This window comes from Rhinoderma darwinii, chromosome 2, assembly GCF_050947455.1.
Source record: "Rhinoderma darwinii isolate aRhiDar2 chromosome 2, aRhiDar2.hap1, whole genome shotgun sequence".
Lineage (NCBI taxonomy): Eukaryota > Metazoa > Chordata > Amphibia > Anura > Rhinodermatidae > Rhinoderma > Rhinoderma darwinii.
Window position 1 is genome coordinate 72,404,118 of NC_134688.1, and position 20,074 is coordinate 72,424,191.

At 44.3% G+C, this 20,074-nt stretch overlaps 1 protein-coding gene across 1 annotated transcript in view; it reads right to left on the bottom strand.

The window, feature by feature from the left end:
* The window catches only part of STOML3 (stomatin like 3), a 79,795-nt gene that overhangs the window by 36,611 nt on the left and 23,110 nt on the right, over positions 1–20,074 (bottom strand). Inside the window, exons 2-4 of the mRNA XM_075851055.1 lie at positions 11,667–11,770; positions 11,513–11,585; positions 4,006–4,088 (exon numbers count right to left, since the gene is read on the bottom strand). Of these exons, the coding sequence (XP_075707170.1) occupies positions 4,006–4,088; positions 11,513–11,585; positions 11,667–11,770 (260 nt within the window). The remainder of the gene's footprint in view (positions 1–4,005; positions 4,089–11,512; positions 11,586–11,666; positions 11,771–20,074) is intronic.

Here is a 20,074-nt window from a genome sequence, read left to right on the forward strand (position 1 = left end):
GGCTTCTTCTTCATAGGGAAGAAGGATGGTGGTCTTAGGCCGTGCATTGATTATCGAAACTTGAATAAGGTCACTGTAAGGAACCAGTATCCCCTTCCTTTGATTCCTGATCTCTTCAATCAGGTTCAGGGGGCCCAATGGTTCTCTAAGTTTGATCTTCGGGGGGCTTATAACCTTATCCGAGTCAGAGAAGGGAATGAGTGGAAGACTGCGTTTAACATGCCCGAAGGTCATTTCGAATACCTCGTCATGCCCTTTGGGTTGTGTAATGCTCCCGCGATCTTCCAGAATTTCATAAATGAGATTTTAAGAGACTACCTGGGGGTATTTCTTGTAGTGTACCTTGATGACGTACTTGTGTTTTCCAAGGACTGGTCCTCCCACATTGAGCATGTCAGGAAGGTGCTCCAGGCCCTTCGGGAAAACAAACTCTTTGCTAAATCCGAAAAATGTGTGTTTGGGGTGCAGGAGATACCATTTTTGGGTGAAATCCTCACTCCTAATGAATTCCGCATGGACCCTGCCAAGGTTCAGGCTGTGACTGAATGGGTCCAACCTGCCTCCCTAAAGGCGTTACAGTGCTTCCTGGGATTTGCTAATTATTACAGGAAATTCATTGCTAACTTCTCGGTCATCGCTAAGCCTCTTACGGATCTTACTCGCAAAGGTGCTGATCTCCTCCACTGGCCTCCGGAGGTGGTCCAGGCTTTTGAGATCCTTAAGAAGTGCTTTATCTCTGCCCCAGTGCTGATTCAGCCTAACCAAATGGAGCCATTCATCGTGGAGGTTGACGCCTCCGAGGTGGGAGTGGGTGCTGTCTTGTCCCAGGGTACCAGGTCCCATCTCCGTCCCTGTGCCTACTTCTTCAGGAAGTTCTCGCCCACTCAGAGTAACTATGACGTGGGCAACCGCGAACTCTTAGCCATTAAATGGGCATTTAAAGAGTGGCGCCACTTCTTGGAGGGGACTAGGCACCAGGTAACGGTCCTTACCGACCACAAGAATCTGGTTTTCCTAGAATCTGGCCGGAGGCTAAACCCGAGACAAGCTCGATGGGCGTTATTTTTTACTATATTCAACTTTGTGGTCACCTATAGGGCTGGGTCTAAAAATATTAAAGCTGATGCACTGTCGTGTAGCTTCTTGGCCAGCCCTCCTTCGGAGGAAGATCCTGCTTGTGTTTTGCCCCCATTTATAATAATATCCTCTGTTGATACTAACTTAGTCTCCGAAATTGCGGCCGATCAAGGTTCAGCTCCCGGGAACCTTCCTGAGAACAAGCTGTTTGTTCCCCTGCAATTCCAGCTAAGGGTACTCAGGGAAAATCATGACTCTGCACTATCTGGCCATCCTGGCATTCTGGGTACCAAGCACCTCTTTGCTAGAATCTATTGGTGGCCTGGGTTGCCTAAAGACGTTAAGGCCTACGTCGCCGCTTGTGAAATTTGTGCTAGGTCCAAAACTCCCAGGTCCCGACCAGCGGGCTTACTATGTTCTTTGCCCATTCCCCAGAGACCTTGGACCCATATCTCCATGGATTTTATCAAAGATCTGCCTCCATCTAAAGGCAAGTCGGTGGTGTGGGTTGTAGTAGACCGCTTTAGTAAGATGTGCCACTTTGTGCCCCTGAAGAAACTACCCAATGCCAAGACGTTAGCTACCTTGTTTGTCAAACACATCCTGCATCTCCATGGGGTTCCTGTCAATATTGTTTCTGACAGAGGGGTACAATTTGTTTCATTGTTTTGGAGAGCTTTCTGTAAAAAGTTGGAGATTGATCTGTCCTTCTTCTCGGCCTTCCATCCTGAAACTAATGGCCAAACTGAGAGGACTAATCAGTCTCTAGAACAATATTTAAGGTGTTTTATCTCGGACTGTCAATATGATTGGGTCTCCTTCATTCCCCTCGCCGAATTTTCCCTTAATAACCGGGTCAGTAACTCGTCAGGGGTCTCCCCCTTTTTCTGTAATTTTGGGTTTAATCCACGGTTCTCCTCCGTTTCACCGGGTGGTTCCAACAATAGCGAGGGAGATGTCGTTCATCGGGAACTGTGCACAGTCTGGGCACAGGTTCAGAAGAACCTAGAGGCGTCCCAGAGCATACAAAAGACTCAGGCAGATAGAAGACGTTTTGCTAACCCCTTGTTTGTGGTCGGGGATCTGGTGTGGCTGTCTTCAAAAAATTTGCTCTTTAAGAATCCGTCCCAAAAATTTGCTCCCCGGTTTATAGGGCCGTACAAGGTTATTGAGGTCCTTAACCCTGTCTCCTTCCGGCTGGAGTTACCCCCGTCTTATAAAATACACAACGTGTTTCATGCCTCCCTCCTGAAACGCTGCTCCCCGTCCTTGGTTACCTCGAGGAAATCTCCAGTCCCTGTTCTCACCCCTGAAGGGGTAGAATTCGAGATGGCCAAGATTGTGGACAGCAGGATGGTCCAAGGTTCCCTCCAGTACCTGGTCCATTGGAGAGGATACGGGCCTGAGGAGAGGACTTGGGTACCCGCCCGGGATGTTCACGCTGGGGTATTGCTCAGGAGGTTCCATCTTCGGTTCCCCAATAAGCCAAGTCCACCTAGGAATGGTCCAGTGGCCCCTCATAAAAGGGGGGGTACTGTAAAGGATCTGCCAGACACAGCTTCTGTGTCGACGCCCGTGGTTAATCAGTCTGCATCTGCTCCTAGGTCTGTTAGAGTGACTCGATCTGCTACCACTCAGACTGATAGGCTGAGGAGTGCGAGAACCTATCACAGCCTGGCCAGACGGTTCTAGCTCCAGCCCCCGGTCTATGTATACCTTCATTTGCTTCTTGTCTTTGCCTGTGATTCTCTCTTGCTTCCTGGCTCTGCTGTTCCAGCTATTACTATTGACCTCAGCTTCATTTTGACCCTGGCTTTACTGACTACGCTCCTGCTCTGCGTTTGGTACCTCGTACACTCCTGGTTTGACTCGGCTCGTTCACTACTCTTGTTGCTCACGGTGTTGCCGTGGGCAACTGCCCCATTTCCTTTAGCTTCTGTGTACCCTTGTCTGTTTGTCTCTCGTGCATGTATTGAGCGTAGGGACCGTCGCCCAGTTGTACACCGTCGCCTAGGATGGGTCGTGCAAGTAGGCAGGGACTGAGTGGCGGGTAGATTAGGGCTCACCTGTCTGTCTCCTTACCCTGTCATTACATGTCTATTAAATCTAGGCTGACAAACTGAAGACTTAGGGGAATAGTATTACTCGGGATTCATGAAGCAAGGTCATTTCCAAATGTCTAAAGACATATAACATACAAATCAGGGGCAGATATACCATATGTGCAACCTGTGCAGTTGCATAGTATCCCAGTAAGTAAGAGGACTTATTGTCACCTTAAAGGGGTTCTCCGCTTTGCAAACAGTCCCTACTTGGTAGAAGGGTCCCTTGACAGTAAACTGATCACAAAGTGTCCCCCTGCTGGGCCCCCCCAGTGATCAGCTGTTATCAGTGGGAAAACCTTGCAGTAATTGTTTCTTGCAGCGCCACACAGGGGAAATTAAGCATTACACACTGCCCATTCAAATCATTGTGTTGTCTGTGTAATGCAGGACAGGACTAGACCCCCAGAGAGAGAGACGCTCTTTGTAACTGCTCTCCACTCTGGCCAAGAGATGAGGATCCTGGATAGAGGATTTCCCCCCCCCCCCCTCTATTAACTCAGAATTCTCTAATATAAATTAGGGTATATAAATTAGCGTATATAAAAATGGTTTTCTAAACTAGACAACCCCTTTATAGCTTCCTAATATCTATTAGATTACATGTGACTGAGTTAATAACTTTCATGGCTCACAATAACTGATGGATTGTTAGACATATTGACAAGTGTCTATTTGATAATCTATTAGATCTATAGCGTTTTGCACGTGGGCGCTCGTCTGTTTGTGCACGTCCCTGGCGTAACTCCTCATGTAGGGGTCAAGTAATCTGTGTCCAGTAGTAGGGGGCTTACAGGAGATATATGGCACATTTCTACACACCTACCTCTTGTGGAGGGATTGCAAATGATATAACCCTGAGATCCACCTTCATAAAGGTATCTGTGCAGGGGAGAATGAATATAAGTCCTGTGTATAAAGAGAGAAGCGTCAGTAAGGAACATTGCCGGTACATACTCTTCACACCTTCCTCTCTAACCAGCTGCAAAATGATGGCATGACCTTAACAGAAGGAATAAAAATTGAACTGGGTCCAACTTTCCTGCAGATACAAATACGTAGCAAAATTGGGCAGAATCCAGATGACATTAAAGCAGCATGGTCTTAGCATATAATTGGAAAAAAGGCGAAAAAACACATGGCACCAAATAGTGGTATGGATCTCCAGGAGAGTTTGTGAATAAGTCTAGGGTTATAAAGACGTTTGTTATAGTTGGAGAAAATCCATAGAACCACTGCAGCCAAGTACACAAGAATTGGAAACTTGTGAGAAAGTTCCCGCTGGGGAGGCTAGTAGAGGAGAGGAAAAAAACTTTTTGAAAAGATTAAAAAAGTGGTGAACCTTAGTGGCGCTGCTGGTCTAAGGTTTAGAAATGCCGGACTAGCGTCATCATCACCACTTGTATTTAAAGAGGTTTGTTTTTACTATTCTGTATGTTTGGCCTGATGATGACGCTAGTCCGGTGTTGAAACGCGTAGCCACTTGCAATAAAGCCTATTTGAATCCATATATCTCCTTTGCTTTCTATTATCATATAATTGACTTTCTTAAAATGAAATTGATTTACATAAGGCCATGTTGACATCATGTCAAACAGGATGGTGCAACAGGATGCCTATGCTGTAGTATCCTGTTGTCATAGGCTTGCATTGTACAGAAAAATGAATCTGTCAGGATCCTCTAGTTCAACAGGGCACAAAAATAAGACTGTCTCAGTTTGTCTGTACTGTTGAAAAAACAGATCCTGATGGAAACTTGTAAGGCTCTGCCCACATCTGCGTCTGAGGCTCCATTAGGGGCCTCTGTCGCTGTTCTCGTGAATAATGTTGGAAGAAATAGCACAGATGCTGTGCTAATTTTACCTGTAAAATGACGGAGACATTACAGAAACCCGACGGAACTCATTAAAGTTCTTCCGTCGGAGGCCATTAGTGTCCATAATGCAATCTCTCTATTCTGTTGAATGGTTGTTACTGAAGCAGCTAAGGAGCGCCTGCTCGGCTGTTTCCTTAACTCCCATTAAAAAGAATGGAGAGAACTGCGTGCCCGCGCGACCCCCTCTCCACTAGTCTCCACCTGGATTCTGTGACCAGTTCTCGATATAGGTGTGGGTCCCAGAACTGGGACCCGCATCTATCAGATATTTTATGCATTTCTTGTGAATATGCTATAAATGTCTAAGATGACAAAACTCCTTTATTTTATATGGTCTGGTCTGCAGAGCGCTCGTGTAGGACTGGTGTCTATCACTATGTGGTGGTAATATTGGTCTTTGGTTTACTACACAATTAAGAGTAGTCGCACTAATTTCTATATATCTGATGGGTGGGCCCCAAGAATTATTTCTTCTAGTGGGCCCAAGGTACTCCAGGTAATAGTATCCCATTATGTTGCATGCGCAAAGGCGAATGTAACAATTTAGCTTTAAAATTATATGATACCAGGGGCGGATTATAATGAGGGCAATATGAGCAAGTGCCCGGGGCCCGAGGCTGGAAGAGGGCCCAGTTTGCCACGGTTCTCCCTTACCGGCTGTTAAAATTACAGCCGGTTCAGAGAATCGGAGTGAAGCGGGACCTCTCACCCAACCAGTGGCGTAGCTACAGGGGCCGCACTACACAGTAAAAAGTTACTATAGTAACGGTAGCCGCGGGCCCGTTATTATAGTAACTACAGTACTTACCTTCCTGTTTCCGGTGCGCAGCGCATGACGTCACCACCATCCTGTAGTTCAGAGTCAGGACATCCGCGGCTGAAGAGCAGGGTAAGTTTCATATCCCTGTCTGCTTAAAGCTGATTGGCGGGTTCCGTCTCCCAGGACCCCCGCCAATCACCTGTTTTGAAGGGGACACAGCGCTCGTACGAGAGCTGGTGCTTCCCCTTCATTCCGGTCACTTGCTCACATTGTGAATCCATGTCGGCGATTCACAGTGTGAGCAAGTAAGTGAAATGAAGGGGAAGCAGCTGTCATAACAGCGCTGCGGCCCCTTCAAAACAGGTGATTGGTGGGGGTCCTGGGAGACGGACCCCAAGCCATCAGCTATTGATGGCCTATCCTGAGGATAGGCCATCAATGTTTAGGGACTGGACAATCCCTTTTAAGCCTACGATGTTGCAGGCTTAGAGGGCCCATGAGACAGGATCACAGATTGTGTGATGCTGTCTGCTGAGCCCTGTATCTTAGCCAATCACATGGTAGGCTTAGATACAAGGCCCATGTGTGATGCTGTCTGCTAAGCCCTGTATCTTAGCCAATCACATGGTAGGCTTAGATACATGGCCCATGTGTGATCCTGTCTGATGGGCCCTGTATCTAAGCATCTTACGTAAGCACATGGTAGGCTTAGATACAAGGCCCATGTGTGATCCTGACTGCTGGGCCCTGTATCTAAGCATCTTACATAAGCACATAGTAGGCTTAGATACATGTCCCATATGTGACCCTGTCTGATGGGCCCTGTATATAAGCCTACCACATGTACTGTATAAGATTACTGTCTGCTGGACCCTGTATCTTGACAGACAGTATCACACATGGGCCCTGTACCTAAGCCTACCACATGTGTTACTAATCATTTTTGTTGTGTTTGTGTTTTTTTACAGGTTCGGTCGTTGGACTACGTCGGATTCGAGGACTACTTTGATGACGGCGTTTTTATTATCAACAAAATGGTTAATGAGGGTTGTCTGGGTGGTTTTCATTTCAATAAAATATTTTTTCTATGTCTTTGTTTGTTTTTTAAACTTTATTATTACCGCCTTAGTAATGGACGCCGGCTGATTGACAGCGTCCATTACTAAGGCGAGGCTTAGTGTTAGCCGGTACAGAGGCTAACACTAACCCTATTATTACCCTGGTACCCACCGCCACCAGGGGTGTCGGGAAAAGCCGGGTATGATCCAGTACCTGACCATCTGTAGTGATGGTCGGGCAATGGGGCGGCCGCAAGCTGGTATTATTAGGCTGGGAAAGGCCAAAAACTGTGGCCTTTCCCCCCTGGTAATGTTAACCTGCTGCTGCTTTCTTGTATCTGTCTGGTTATGAAAAATGGGGGGGACCCCGCCAGATACAACAGCAGCAGCCTAACATTACCAGGGGGGGCCGGTCACTGTTTTTGGCCTTTCCCAGGCTTATATTACCAGCCTGTGGCTGCCCCGGTACCCGACCATCACTACAGATGGTCGGGTACTGGTTTGTACCAGGCTCTTCCCAGTACCACTGGTCGCGGTGGGTACCGGGGTAATGGCGGTTAGTGTTAGCCTCTCTGCCTGCTAACATTAAACCTTGCCTTAGTAATGGATGTTGTCAATCAGCCAGCAGCTATTAATAAGGCGGTAATAATAAAGTTTAAAAAAATACAAGGACATAGAAAAAATATTTTATTGAAATAAAAAAACAAACACAACCCTCATTAACCATTTTATTGAAAAAAAAAAAAACGCTACCATTGAAGTAGTCCTCGAATCCGACGTAGTCCAACAACCGAACCTGTAAAATAACACAAACACACAAAAATAATTAGCAACACATAAAAAAAGGAAAACAATTCTTATACTTACCTTTTCTGGGTCCAGCGCTGGAACCGCAATGTCAGCGAGCTGGTCCCTATATCTAATCCTATCATGTGTGATACTGTCTGTTGAGCTACTGTATCTAATCCTATCATGTGTGATACTGTGCTGAGCCACTGTATCTAATCCTATCCATAGTTTGTAGGGTAGTAGTGCAATACATATGCTGTCTCCTATACACACACACACACACACACACACACAAACACACACACCCACATATTCAGGGGCACAGTGTATAGTACTATTATATTCAGGGGCGCAGTGTATAGTACTATTATATTCAAGAGCGCAGTGTATACAGTGTAATACATCCCCAGAACCAATGGACTGAGCTTTGTTCTGGGGATGTATATATGTACTAAGCTTTGTTCTGGGGATGTATATATGTACTGAGCTTTGTTCTAGTGCTGTATATATGTACTGAGCTTGGTTCTGGTGCTGTATTTATGTACTGAGCTTACTTCTGGGGCTGTATTTATGTACTGAGCTTTGTTCTAGTGCTATATATATATGTACTGAGCTTGGTTCTGGTGTTATATATATATGTACTGAGCTTGGTTCTAGTGCTGTATATATGTACTGTGCTTGGTTCTGGTGTTGTATATATGTACTGAGCTTGGTTCTAGTGCTGTATATATGTAATGTGCTTGGTTCTGGTGTTGTATATATGTACTGAGCTTGGTTCTAGTGCTGTATATATGTACTGTGCTTGGTTCTGGTGTTGTATATATGTACTGAGCTTGGTTCTGGGGCTGTATTTATGTATTGAGCTTGGTTCTGGGTCTGGATATATTTACCTTCTCTTAAGGTAAAAGTATACAGTATGTTAAATCTACTTTTACCTTAAGAAAAGGTAAATATATACAGTAAAAACTAAATAAAAAAAACCATGAAGGAATCTTAGTTTTTTCCAATTCACCCATTATATCGTACTTTACATGGTGCCAATAAAAATTATAACTCCTCCCGCAAAAAAATAATCCTTCACACACCCCTCCATTGACGTAAAAATAAAAAAGTTATAAAGCTCCTGACCACTTCAGTGTCTCAAAGTATTCTGCTTTCTCTCTTCTGTATGGCTCATTCTGCTTTTACAGCTAAATTAAAACCGTGCCAGGTCTGTGGCCGCCTAAACAGAAATCTGCAAATATATACGGTACAGGGTCTTCGGCATTCGCGGGTGGGGGGGGGGCGGACCTGAAAAAGTGCCAGGGGCCCATGGTACCCTTAATCCGCCCCTGTATCATACCATTAAATATCAGCACTACTTGTGCTATATCTGTAATAAACAGTGGAGAAAATTTATTAAGACTGGCATTTCATACTGGCGCTGGAGTAAAAGACCATTAATTTTTTAAAAGATACACACCTCTTCATAATTCAGGTGAATCTCTGGCTGTTCGTGTGCCATAGAGTTAAATCTATGGCAGCTAGGAATTGGCGTAGATCTTCGCTATAATTTACGACAGTTTCTGGCCTAAACTATAGTAAATGCCTCGGCCCCTTCCACTAAACTCTACTCACTTTTTAGAAAGAAAAGTCCTGTGAGCAGTGGGAACTGTATATAAGTTTTAAAAAAAATCTGCGAATTGTGGCTTTTGTTCCATTTGCAACTTTTCTACGCCATAAAACTTGCATAGAAAAGTAAATAAATTCCCCCAAATATGTCAAACATTTATTTCAGCCCCTTCAAGTAATGCAACTAGTAATGTAGGACAGCGTATGTTGCATTTTTATATTAAGCCACACCTACAACCCCATCCAATTCCTGTACATGCACACCCAATTCTGCCCAGTCTAGTGTCACTCTGCAGGGAAAAACTGTGAAGGGGATGCAGCACTAAAACAGCACTGCGGCCACTTCATTTTTAGGAATAAAGTCATATGGATATTTTGTTTTTTATAATAGTGGTAAACAGATAGTGCCCTGCACTGTAATAGTGCCACACAGATTAATAATGTCCCCCATTGTGACACACACAGTAATAATGCCCCAATAAAGTAACAGTGCCACCATTGTGCCACACATAGTAATAGTGCCCCATACAGTAATTGTGCTCGCTTTTGTGCTTTGCATAGTATTAGTGCCTTTACTCTGTAACATTGCCCCCTAAACAGTAATAGTTCTCCTGCACAGTAATAGTGCCTCTTTTGTGCCCCTGTCAAAGTAATAGTGGCCTTCTTTTGTGCAACACGCATTAATGGTGCCCCCCACAAAGTAATAGTGCCCCCACAAGGTGATTAAGCCACCTTAGTACCATCCAACACAGCAAGGATGCGTCTTTAGTGCCCCCCACAAAGTAGGGATTCCCCTCTCAATGCCCTCACACAATAAGGATGTCGCCTTAGTACCCCTCAAAGTAATGGTGCCTTCTTAGTGCCCTCACACAGAAATAGTACCCCTTTATGCCCTCTTTGTATGGCACACAGTAATAGTACCTCACCAAGTGAATATGTCCCCTTAGTGTTCCACCCAGTAATGATGCTCCCTTATTGCCCCCTCACAGTAATGATACTTTCTTAGTGCCCACTTGCAGTGAAAATGTCCCCTTAGTGCGCTCCCACACAGTAAGAATGCCCTGTTAGTGCCCCAATATAGTAAGAATGCCCTTTAGTGCCCCCACATATTACAAATACCCCTGAGTGCCCTCACATAGTAAGAATGCCCCCTTAGAGCCCATACATAGTTAGGATGCCCCTTAGTTAAAACCACACAGTAAGAATGCCCCTCCGTGTCCACACACAGTAATGATGCCCCCTTTATTGACCCTCACACAGTAGTGATGCCTCCTTATTGCTCACACACAGTAGTGGTGCCCACTTAGTATTCACCACACAATAAAGATGCCCCCTTAGTGCCCCCACACAGTAAGGATGCCCACTTAGTGCCAAACAGTAATGATGCCCCCTTAGTCTACCCCACAAAGTAGAGATGCACCCTTAGTGCTAAACAGAAATAGTGCCCGTTAACATAATAAACATATTACTCACTAAAGCCCGTTTCAGAGATAAGCAGATCCTTCTCCATTCCTCCTCTGGCCTGTGCAGTCTGCAGCTCGGTGTAGGCAGATGCGTTTGTGTCCTCACACGACCTGCGCCGAGCCGCAGAAACCAGGGGACAGAGAGTGAATGGTGGAGCAGGGAGCTGACTGCTAAAAATTACAGAGCTGCTTTCAGAGAAAACAGCCTCTGATTTTCAGCCATTTTTGAAGCTGAAAACGTTTTTTGAGGCATTTTTTTGGAGCAGTTTTTGGAGGTGTTTTCTATTGACACAATGAAAAACAGCTCTAAAAATGGCACAAGAAGTGACATGCTCCTTTTTACGAAGCGTTTTTTACGCATCGTTTTTTAAAACTGCGACGTAAAAAACGCCCCATCTGAACAAAACACAGTTTTTCCCATTGAATTCAATGGGCAGATGTAGGTATGTGTTTAGCTACCGGTTTAACTACCGTTTACCCCCGAAATGCACCTGAAAACGCAGCATGTGAACATATCCTAAGGCATAGGTCTTGTGACAATCTTGTTGACTGTTTCCAATAGCAACCAGCAGAATTGTAAATCTCTGGACTTTAACAGAGGCTGTAAGTCAGAATCAATGAATTTAAAAAAAATAAAAAAATAAAAAAAAATCTATAAAATGTAAACATAGTCTAGTAGTGGAATTATTTATTTGTCAATACAATACATTGCAAACAACAATGCATACATGTACATATTATTGTATACCATCATTATTGTATTACAAAGACCTTACCTGGCCCTTTGGCTTTTCCTGAGGTTATACGTCCCAGCCTGAACACCACAGCGCGTTCATATTCTTGAATTATCTAGGACATTTACATACACTAAAATTAATAGGATTGCATGGTAGTGGGTTATAGCCCTTAATATCTACTGATCACCGTTACCTTAATACAGAACCAGATGGAAAGAGGGAAGGTGACCGCAGCAAATAGGGCAGATGCTATCAGAATGATCCAGCCACAAACACCAATATCTCCTTTCATAGAATCTAAAAAACACAGACAAGAACGCTTTATGATTGAAATGGCTATGGTTTAGTTTAGTTAATTTATGGAAAAATACGCCAAAATGATACTAAAACATAGTGTGGGTCATTCTGTAGCCATAAATTCAGGAGTAGAGTCAGAACCAGATCAGCTCAATAGGCATTCATTTATTACCCATCCTCCAGCTCACGTGCCTACTGTCTATTAATTATCTAGTTATCACTCTACATTCTGGTTTAGATACTATGGTTGGTTCTTAGTTTCCACTCCACAGTCTGATATCCGTTTTTGACTTTCCTATAAAAAAAATATATAGTAATAACATGAAGGACCGTATATATAAACACAGTGCAGATAAAAATGGAGAAGGAGCTTATAGCGACCAATCAAAGTAAAGTCTTTATTCTTCACAGAGAGGTTAGAAAGTGACCACATTAGTTGCTATGGGCTACTGCTCCAGTCTTTGTTTTCACTATGTATCATGTGTAAGTCTTTTTTTTGTTTCGTATTCCTTTCCCGTACAAGTGTGCAAGGACCGCCCACTGGACTCCTACACCCAGAATGTGCAGAGGTTTAGATCAATAAATTTAAGTTCTACAGAATATTTCCCCACAAAATGATATATCAATCTGCTTAGCTCCTCCTGCTCTATAACATTCTTCCTACAGATCAAACTCGATTTCAACGTGACATGTTTCCTCTAATTTCAAATTTTTATTACACTTTATATAACTTTTTTTATATGTGCCCTGAACAAACTTATTACATGCGCTCTGTAAGGCTGTTATTTGTGCTGTTTGAGAGGTGGCACCATATATTTGCACTGTACAGTGAAGGAAATAAGTATTTGATCCCTTGCTGATTTTGTAAGTTTGCCCACTGTCAAAGACATGAACAGTCTAGAATTTTTAGGCTAGGTTAATTTTACCAGTGAGAGATAGATTAGATTTAAAAAATAACAGAAAATCAGATAGTCCAAATTATATATATTTATTTGCATTGTGCACAGAGAAATAAGTATTTGATCCCTTTGGCAAACAAGACTTAATACTTGGTGGCAAAACCCTTGTTGGCAAGCACAGCAGTCAGACGTTTTTTGTAGTTGATGATGAGGTTTGCACACATGTTAGATGGAGTTTTGGCCCACTCCTCTTTGCAGATCATCTCTAAATCATTAAGATTTCGAGGCTGTCGCTTGGCAACTCGTATCTTCAGCTCCCTCCATAAGTTTTCGATGGGATTAAGGTCTGGAGACTGGCTAGGCCACTCCATGACCTTAATGTGCTTCTGTTTGAGCCACTCCTTTGTTGCCTTGGCTGTATGTTTCGGGTCATTGTCGTGCTGGAAGACCCAGCCACGAGCCATTTTTAATGTCCTGGTGGAGGGAAGGAGGTTGTCACTCAGGATTTGACGGTACATGGCTCCGTCCATTCTCCCATTGATGCAGTGAAGTAGTCCTGTGCCCTTAGCAGAGAAACACCCCCAAAACATAATGTTTCCACCTCCATGCTTGACAGTGGGGACGGTGCTCTTTGGGTCATAGGCAGCATTTCTCTTCCTCCAAACACGGCGAGTTGAGTTAATGCCAAAGAGCTCAATTTTAGTCTCATCTGACCACAGCACCTCCTCCCAATCACTCTCAGAATCATTTGCAAACATCAGACGGGCCTGCACATGTGCCTTCTTGAGCAGGGGGACCTTGCGGGAACTGCAGGATTTTAATCCATTACGGCGTAATGTGTTACCAATGGTTTTCTTGGTGACTGTGGTCCCAGCTGCCTTGAGATCATTAACAAGTTCCCCCGTGTAGTTTTCGGCTGAGCTCTCATCTTCCTCAGGATCAAGGATACCCCACAAGGTGAGATTTTGCATGGAGCCCCAGATCGATGTCGATTGACAGTCATTTTGTATGTCTTCCATTTTCTTACTATTGCACCAACAGTTGTCTCCTTCTCACCCAGCGTCTTACTTATGGTTTTGTAGCCCATTCCAGCCTTGAGCAGGTCTATGATCTTGTCCCTGACATCCTTAGAAAGCTCTTTGGTCTTGCCCATGTTGTAGAGATTAGAGTCAGACTGATTAATTGAGTCTGTGGACAGGAGTCTTTTATACAATGTGATTTTCTGTGTTTTTTTTATATATAATCTATCTCTCACTGGTAAAATTAACCTAGCCTAAAAATTCTAGACTGCTCATGACTTTGACAGTGGGCAAACTTACAAAATCAGCAAGGGATCAAATACTTATTTCCTTCACTGTATATCACCATAAATTGGGGGGTTGTTAATACTATTGATTTGGCAAGTGGTTTGGTGGAAGGGCCTGTTGCAAGTGTCACTGCTGGAGCCACATTGTGCCGCACCTGCCATGAGGCGAGGTGAGCCGACAGCCTCAGGCAGCGCCACCTACCCGAAAACGGGGGGGCAACATTTTCAGCCATGGACGGACTGGACCGGGGGAAGGGGGAACGGGGCATGCAAACTTAGCAGACATGCCGCATGATGGGCTCGTCTGTAACACTCCTCCTCCTCGCTGTACGCAGCACGCCACCGCCAGAGAGGAGCAGGTCTGCAGGAGGAGCGGTGAAGAGAAGTGACGAGACGCGCGAGGAACGTTCCTGCCTGAACTCGGTCGGCCGAAGCTGCTGGGACCGGGACCCGGGAGTATACTGCAAGGGGGTTCTGGCCATTTTACTGACAGCAAAGGGCTCTATGGGGCTGGAATTATCCACCCCATAGAGCCCTCACATCACTATAATGGAAGGGAGGGGGGGTCTGAGCGTCTGACTTACTGCAGAGGGCTCTATAGCGGGGGATTCTGCCCCACCCTTTAGAGTAGTCAGTCAGATGCTCAGACCCTTAACCTTGCAGTATAGTAACTAGTCAGGGCTCTATGGGGGGGATAATTCCCCCTATAGAGCCCTCTGCTGTCAGTAAAACCCCCAGACCCCCCTTGCAGTATACTCCCGGCCCCCCAGAATTAAATTAGTAGGGGAAGGAAGCTGAGCGCAGTTTAAAGGCCTGTTCACATCAGCGTTGGCTTTCCATTCCGGGGTTCCGTCTGAGTTTTCCGTCGAGTGAACGGAAAGTCAAACTGAAACCACAGCTTCTGTTTCTATCACCATTAGTGCAGTCGACTGCGCTATTGATTCAGTCAGAAAAACGGAAACCTGCCGGAATGGTGACGAACGGAATCCGTTAGCAATGATTCCGTCACCATTGATATCAATGGTGACGGAAACGGAAGCTGTGGTTTCAGTTTGACATTCCGTTGCGGGGTTTACCCAACGGAAACTTCCGACGGAACCCCGGAACGGAAAGCCAATGCTGATGTGAACACGCCCGAATCCTTCCCCATAAACCTGCCCCCGCTAATTCAAATATATATATATATATATATATATATATACATATATATATATATAATGTATATAGCTCTGAATCCTGTATCCGTCAGGTCAGCGGGACTGACTGATTCAGTGTCAGCGGGTCCTGCAGGATCGAGCTGTTACTGATCACATCTAAGTTCATAGAATGTAGGCAACTATGCAATACCAAGTTACTTAAGACCTCTGCTAAAAATAGTGTTTCAATATAGAATATTTCGCAGTTAGAAACTTTGTCACTAGATGGCAGTATAAGTTTACACTATCTGCCACAGTGGGTAGATTTTATTGCCAAACATGCTCCAGCACTGCGGCACATTGAGATACCAACTCTTCTTCATTAACTAATACTGCTGAACATGTGTTTAATGATCTCAGAGATTCTGTATAGAACTGTCAGCTCATGTGAAGAACACTTAGCAAAGATGTTTTGGTTCATTCACATATAATGGGGGGAAAAATTAAGGTAAAAAGAATTCTGTGAAATTCTGTAGATATGATGACACAATGCGGCTGGAGAATTACAGAACATGTGTAGCTCGGGGCTGTTATATAAATGTTTGGACAGTATGTAGAACATGGTTTGCAAACTCTGGTGACAATGTGAAATAAAGAAGTAAAACTTTGTGCATATTGTCATGTGGAGAGAAATGTATCACAAGGCTCTGTCATTGAGTGTTTCTCCAAAGGAACATATTGCCTTTCGATACCTCCGCGCAGAAGGCACCATAATCAATTACCCTCTTCCCGAGATTTGACTTACATGTACGTCATAGTCGGGTGTGCCGGAGTATGGAGTGGGCTCACGAGATGATTTCGCTCCATACATAGCGGTTGTTAGCTGTAGATTCAGCTGTATATTACAGCTGACACCTGGCTCTGATGGCTGGGATCAGAGATAACTCAGATCTCGGCCATTTAACCGCTTAGATGCCACAGCCAGTAAGGACTGTGGCATCCAAGCCATTAGACAGAGGGGGGGGGGCCTGTGTCATCCCATTACGATCGCAGGGTGCTGATGGGTTGTCGTGGCAGCTGGGGGCCTCCATGCCAGAGGCAGGGCTTAATAGGATGATGCAAAATGAACAGTGTATTGCATAAGTGATCGAACAGTCGCACGTTGAAGTTCCCTAGTGGGAATGAAAAAAAACAATAAAAATAAGTTTAATAAAGGTTTTAAGAATACTGTATATATATTAAAAAAAGTATTAATAGAAAAAAAAAACTTTTCCCATTTTTACCAAAAAATAATGTAAACCATAAAAAATAAACATGATTAGTATAACGGCGCCTGTAACAATCTATGCTACTCAAATTTAAAGTCATTAATCCCGCACGGTAAACGGCGGAAAAGAAACGCTATTTAAACAAAAAAAGTGCCAGAATTCTTGGTCACCTTGCCTACGCAAAACTATGGAATTAAAAGTGATAAAAAATTGAGCATGTTCTACAAAATGGTACCAATAAAGACTAAAGCCCACCCCACAAATAACAAGCCCGCACATCGCTTCATCGACGGAAAAATAGACGACACTCCCAGAAAATTTTTCACAAATTGTTTTTATTCTGTAAAAGTAGTCAAACTAAAAAAAAATCTCAAACTTTTGTATTGCCGTATTCGCATTGACCTGCAGAATAAAGTTGACATGTCATTTTTAGCGCATGATGAACTCCATCAAATCAAAACCCAAAAAACTATGGAGAAATTTGCTGTTTTTTTCATTCCACCCAACAAAATAATTTGTAAACGTTTCTTATTACATTAAGTGGTACATTAAAGAGAACCTTTCACTAGCCCATACATGTGTAGCTGGGTGCACCATGTAATAGGCACTGGAGCACAGACCCTGGGGAACTTTAAACTACCTGTCTAGCCTCCTTAGTTTTTGAGATATCGGTGCCAGTATTACCACCCGTACTGTCAGTGGGGTGTTTCTTTCATGGAAAGGGCAGGGGGCGTGATACTTACACCGCGTTCCAAATTATTATGCAAATGTTATTTTTCGCTGATTTTCCTAAACAGTATAGTCAGTATAATCGTCAAGCCATCAACCGTTGGAGTATAATGCAAATTTCATTGAACAAATCCCCTAATGATAACATATTTTTTTTTAGAAGTAAAAAACCCAAAATGCACTGTTTCAAATTATTATGCACAACAGAGATCAAAACATTTTAAAGGTTGTAAAGAGAACTAAAATGGTAATTTGGTGAATTTGCAGCATCAGGAGTTCATATTTACATAATTCAAAAGCTCTTTCAATAAAAAAAAACTTAGCAGGCCAAGTTACATGTCCACATAGGACCCCTTCTTTGATATCACCTTTACAATTCTTGCATCCATTGAATTTGTGAGTATTTGGACAGTTTCTGCTTAAATATCTTTGCAGGATGTCAGAATAGCCTCCCATAGCTTCTGTTTTGATGTGAACTGCCTCCACCCTCATAGATATTTTGCTTGAGGATGCTCCAAAGGTTCTCAATAGGGTTGAGGTCAGGGGAACATGGGGGCCACACCATGAGTTTCTCTCCTTTTATGCCCATAGCAGCCAATGACACAGAGGTATTCTTTGCAGCATGAGATGGTGCATTGTTATGCATGAAGATAATTTTGCTACTGAAAGCAGGTCAGTCATAAACTTTACTTACTTTGCAGAGGTCATTTCCCCTAAAGGGGCCTACCAGCTCTCTCCCCATGATTCCAGCCCAAAACATGACTCCGCCACCTCCTTGCTGATGTCGCAGCCTTGTTGGGACATGGTGGCCATTCAACAACCATCCACTACTCCATCCATCTGGACCATCAAGGGTTGCACGGCACTCATCAGTAAACATCACGGTTTTAAAATTAGTCTTCATGTATTTCTGAGCCCACTGCAACCGTTTCTGCTTGTGAGCATTGTTTAGGGCTGGCCGAATAATAGCTTTATGCACACTTGCAAACCTCTGGAGGATCCTACACCTTGAGGTTCGCGGGACTCCAGAGGCACCAGCGGCTTCAAATACCTGTTTGCTGCTTTGCAATGGCATTTTAGCAGCTGCTCTCCTAATCCTATTAATTTGTCTGGCAGAAACCTTCCTCATTATGCCTTTATCTGAACGAACCCGTTTTTGCTCTGAATCAGCCACAAATCTTTTCACAGTACGATGATCACGCTTAAGTTTTCTTGAAATATCCAATGTTTTCATAACTTGTCCAAGGTATTTCACGCTTTTCGGCAGCAGAGAGATCCTTTTTCTTTCCCATATTGCTTAATAATGTGGAACGTCCTTCTTAAGTAGTTTTCCTTTGATTGGGCACACCTGGCAAACTAATTATCACAGGTGTCTGAGATTGATTACAATGATCCAAAGAGCCCTAAGACACAATTCCATCCATGAGTTTAATTGAAAAACTAATAATTAAATGTTTATGACACTTAAATCCAATGTGCATAATAATTTGGAACACGGTGTAGTGCTCTGACGCTGTCCAATCAGCTACGGACAGTGTCAGAGCGGCTTGTACTGTGTGATCACTCTGGCGAGATCACACAGTCTTGTCATCACTGTCTTACAAGAGCTGGAGGGAGCGCACAGCTCCGCCGCCGCTGCTACAGAACAGAAGAGGAGAAGAATTCACGCTCATATTCTTCTCTTTTGCTTTGTGGCGGCTGCAGCGACGGCGGCGGAGATGTGCGTGCACGCGCTCTTTTTCTCTCTCCAGTTCTTTTCAGACACTGCCCAGTTAGCTACGGACAGTGTCAGAGCGTTTTGTGCTGTGTGATCGTCGCCGCTCCAGCCGCCACGGAACAGAAGAGGAGAAGAAGAATGTAAATTCTTCTCCTCTTATATTCCGTAGTGGTGGAGCTGTGCGCGCGCACACGCTCTCCTTCTCTCTCCAGTTCTTGTCAGACAGTCATGACAAAACTGTGTGATCTTGCGAGAGAGATCACACAGACCCAAGTTGCTCTGACACTGTCCGTAGCTGATTGGACAGTGTCAGATCGCTAAGGACCACACTGTAACATCTGTGGTCGCGGACCACAAATTCCTCTCATCCTGCCGACGCCTTTCTTTCAAGAGATGCCAGCACATGTGGCCGTCCTGTCCCGCAGTGACCATTAGGTTGCACGCGTGAGCTTAGTCTAGTCTTAAAGAGCCAGAGCGCACACATGTGTGAGATTGAGCTTATTGCCCCCAGATCACCCTGGACTATAAGAAGGGCCCTGCCCCTTCCTTCATTGCCTGAGCGTTGTTTGTTCCTATCTGTGTTAGTCTTGCAAATAGTCCCATGAGTGTTTTCCAGTTCCCAGTGTTCCCATTCCTGCTACCTGTATCCTGTATCCCGTGCTACCGTGTTCCTGTGCTGTACAGAGCTGGAGTCGTGTTGTGTCGCCTACTACACCCGCTGTGTTTCACCGCACCTTTTGTCTACCTGCTGCCTGAGTTCCATCCGAGCCTAAACCATCGTTACTGTCTGCATTGCCACAGGTACCTTTATCCGAACTATATCCATTGACTTTGTACCCTGTTTGGCCAGCTGCTATCCCGCTATGGCGGTACGGCCCAGTGGGTCCACATACCCACAGATCGTGACACACACCCCCTTGCCTTTTCCATGAAAAGAAATGCCCTACTGACAGGACAGGGGGTAATTTACATATCGGGCGCCAAATATAATGGCACCAATATCTCAAGAACGGAGGAGGCTAGACAGGTAGTTTAAAGTGCCCCAGGGTTTGCGCAGCATTGCCTATATCGTGGTGCACTCAGCTGCACATGTATGGGCTAGTGAAAGGTTCTCTTTAAGTGGTGCCATTAAAAAATACAACTCGTCTCACAAAAAACAAGCCCTCAACCTGCTAAAAGCACTACCATAGTCCTGAATCTTATAAATGTTTGGTAGAAGATTCCCAGAGGCGTAGCTTGAAGTCCTGGG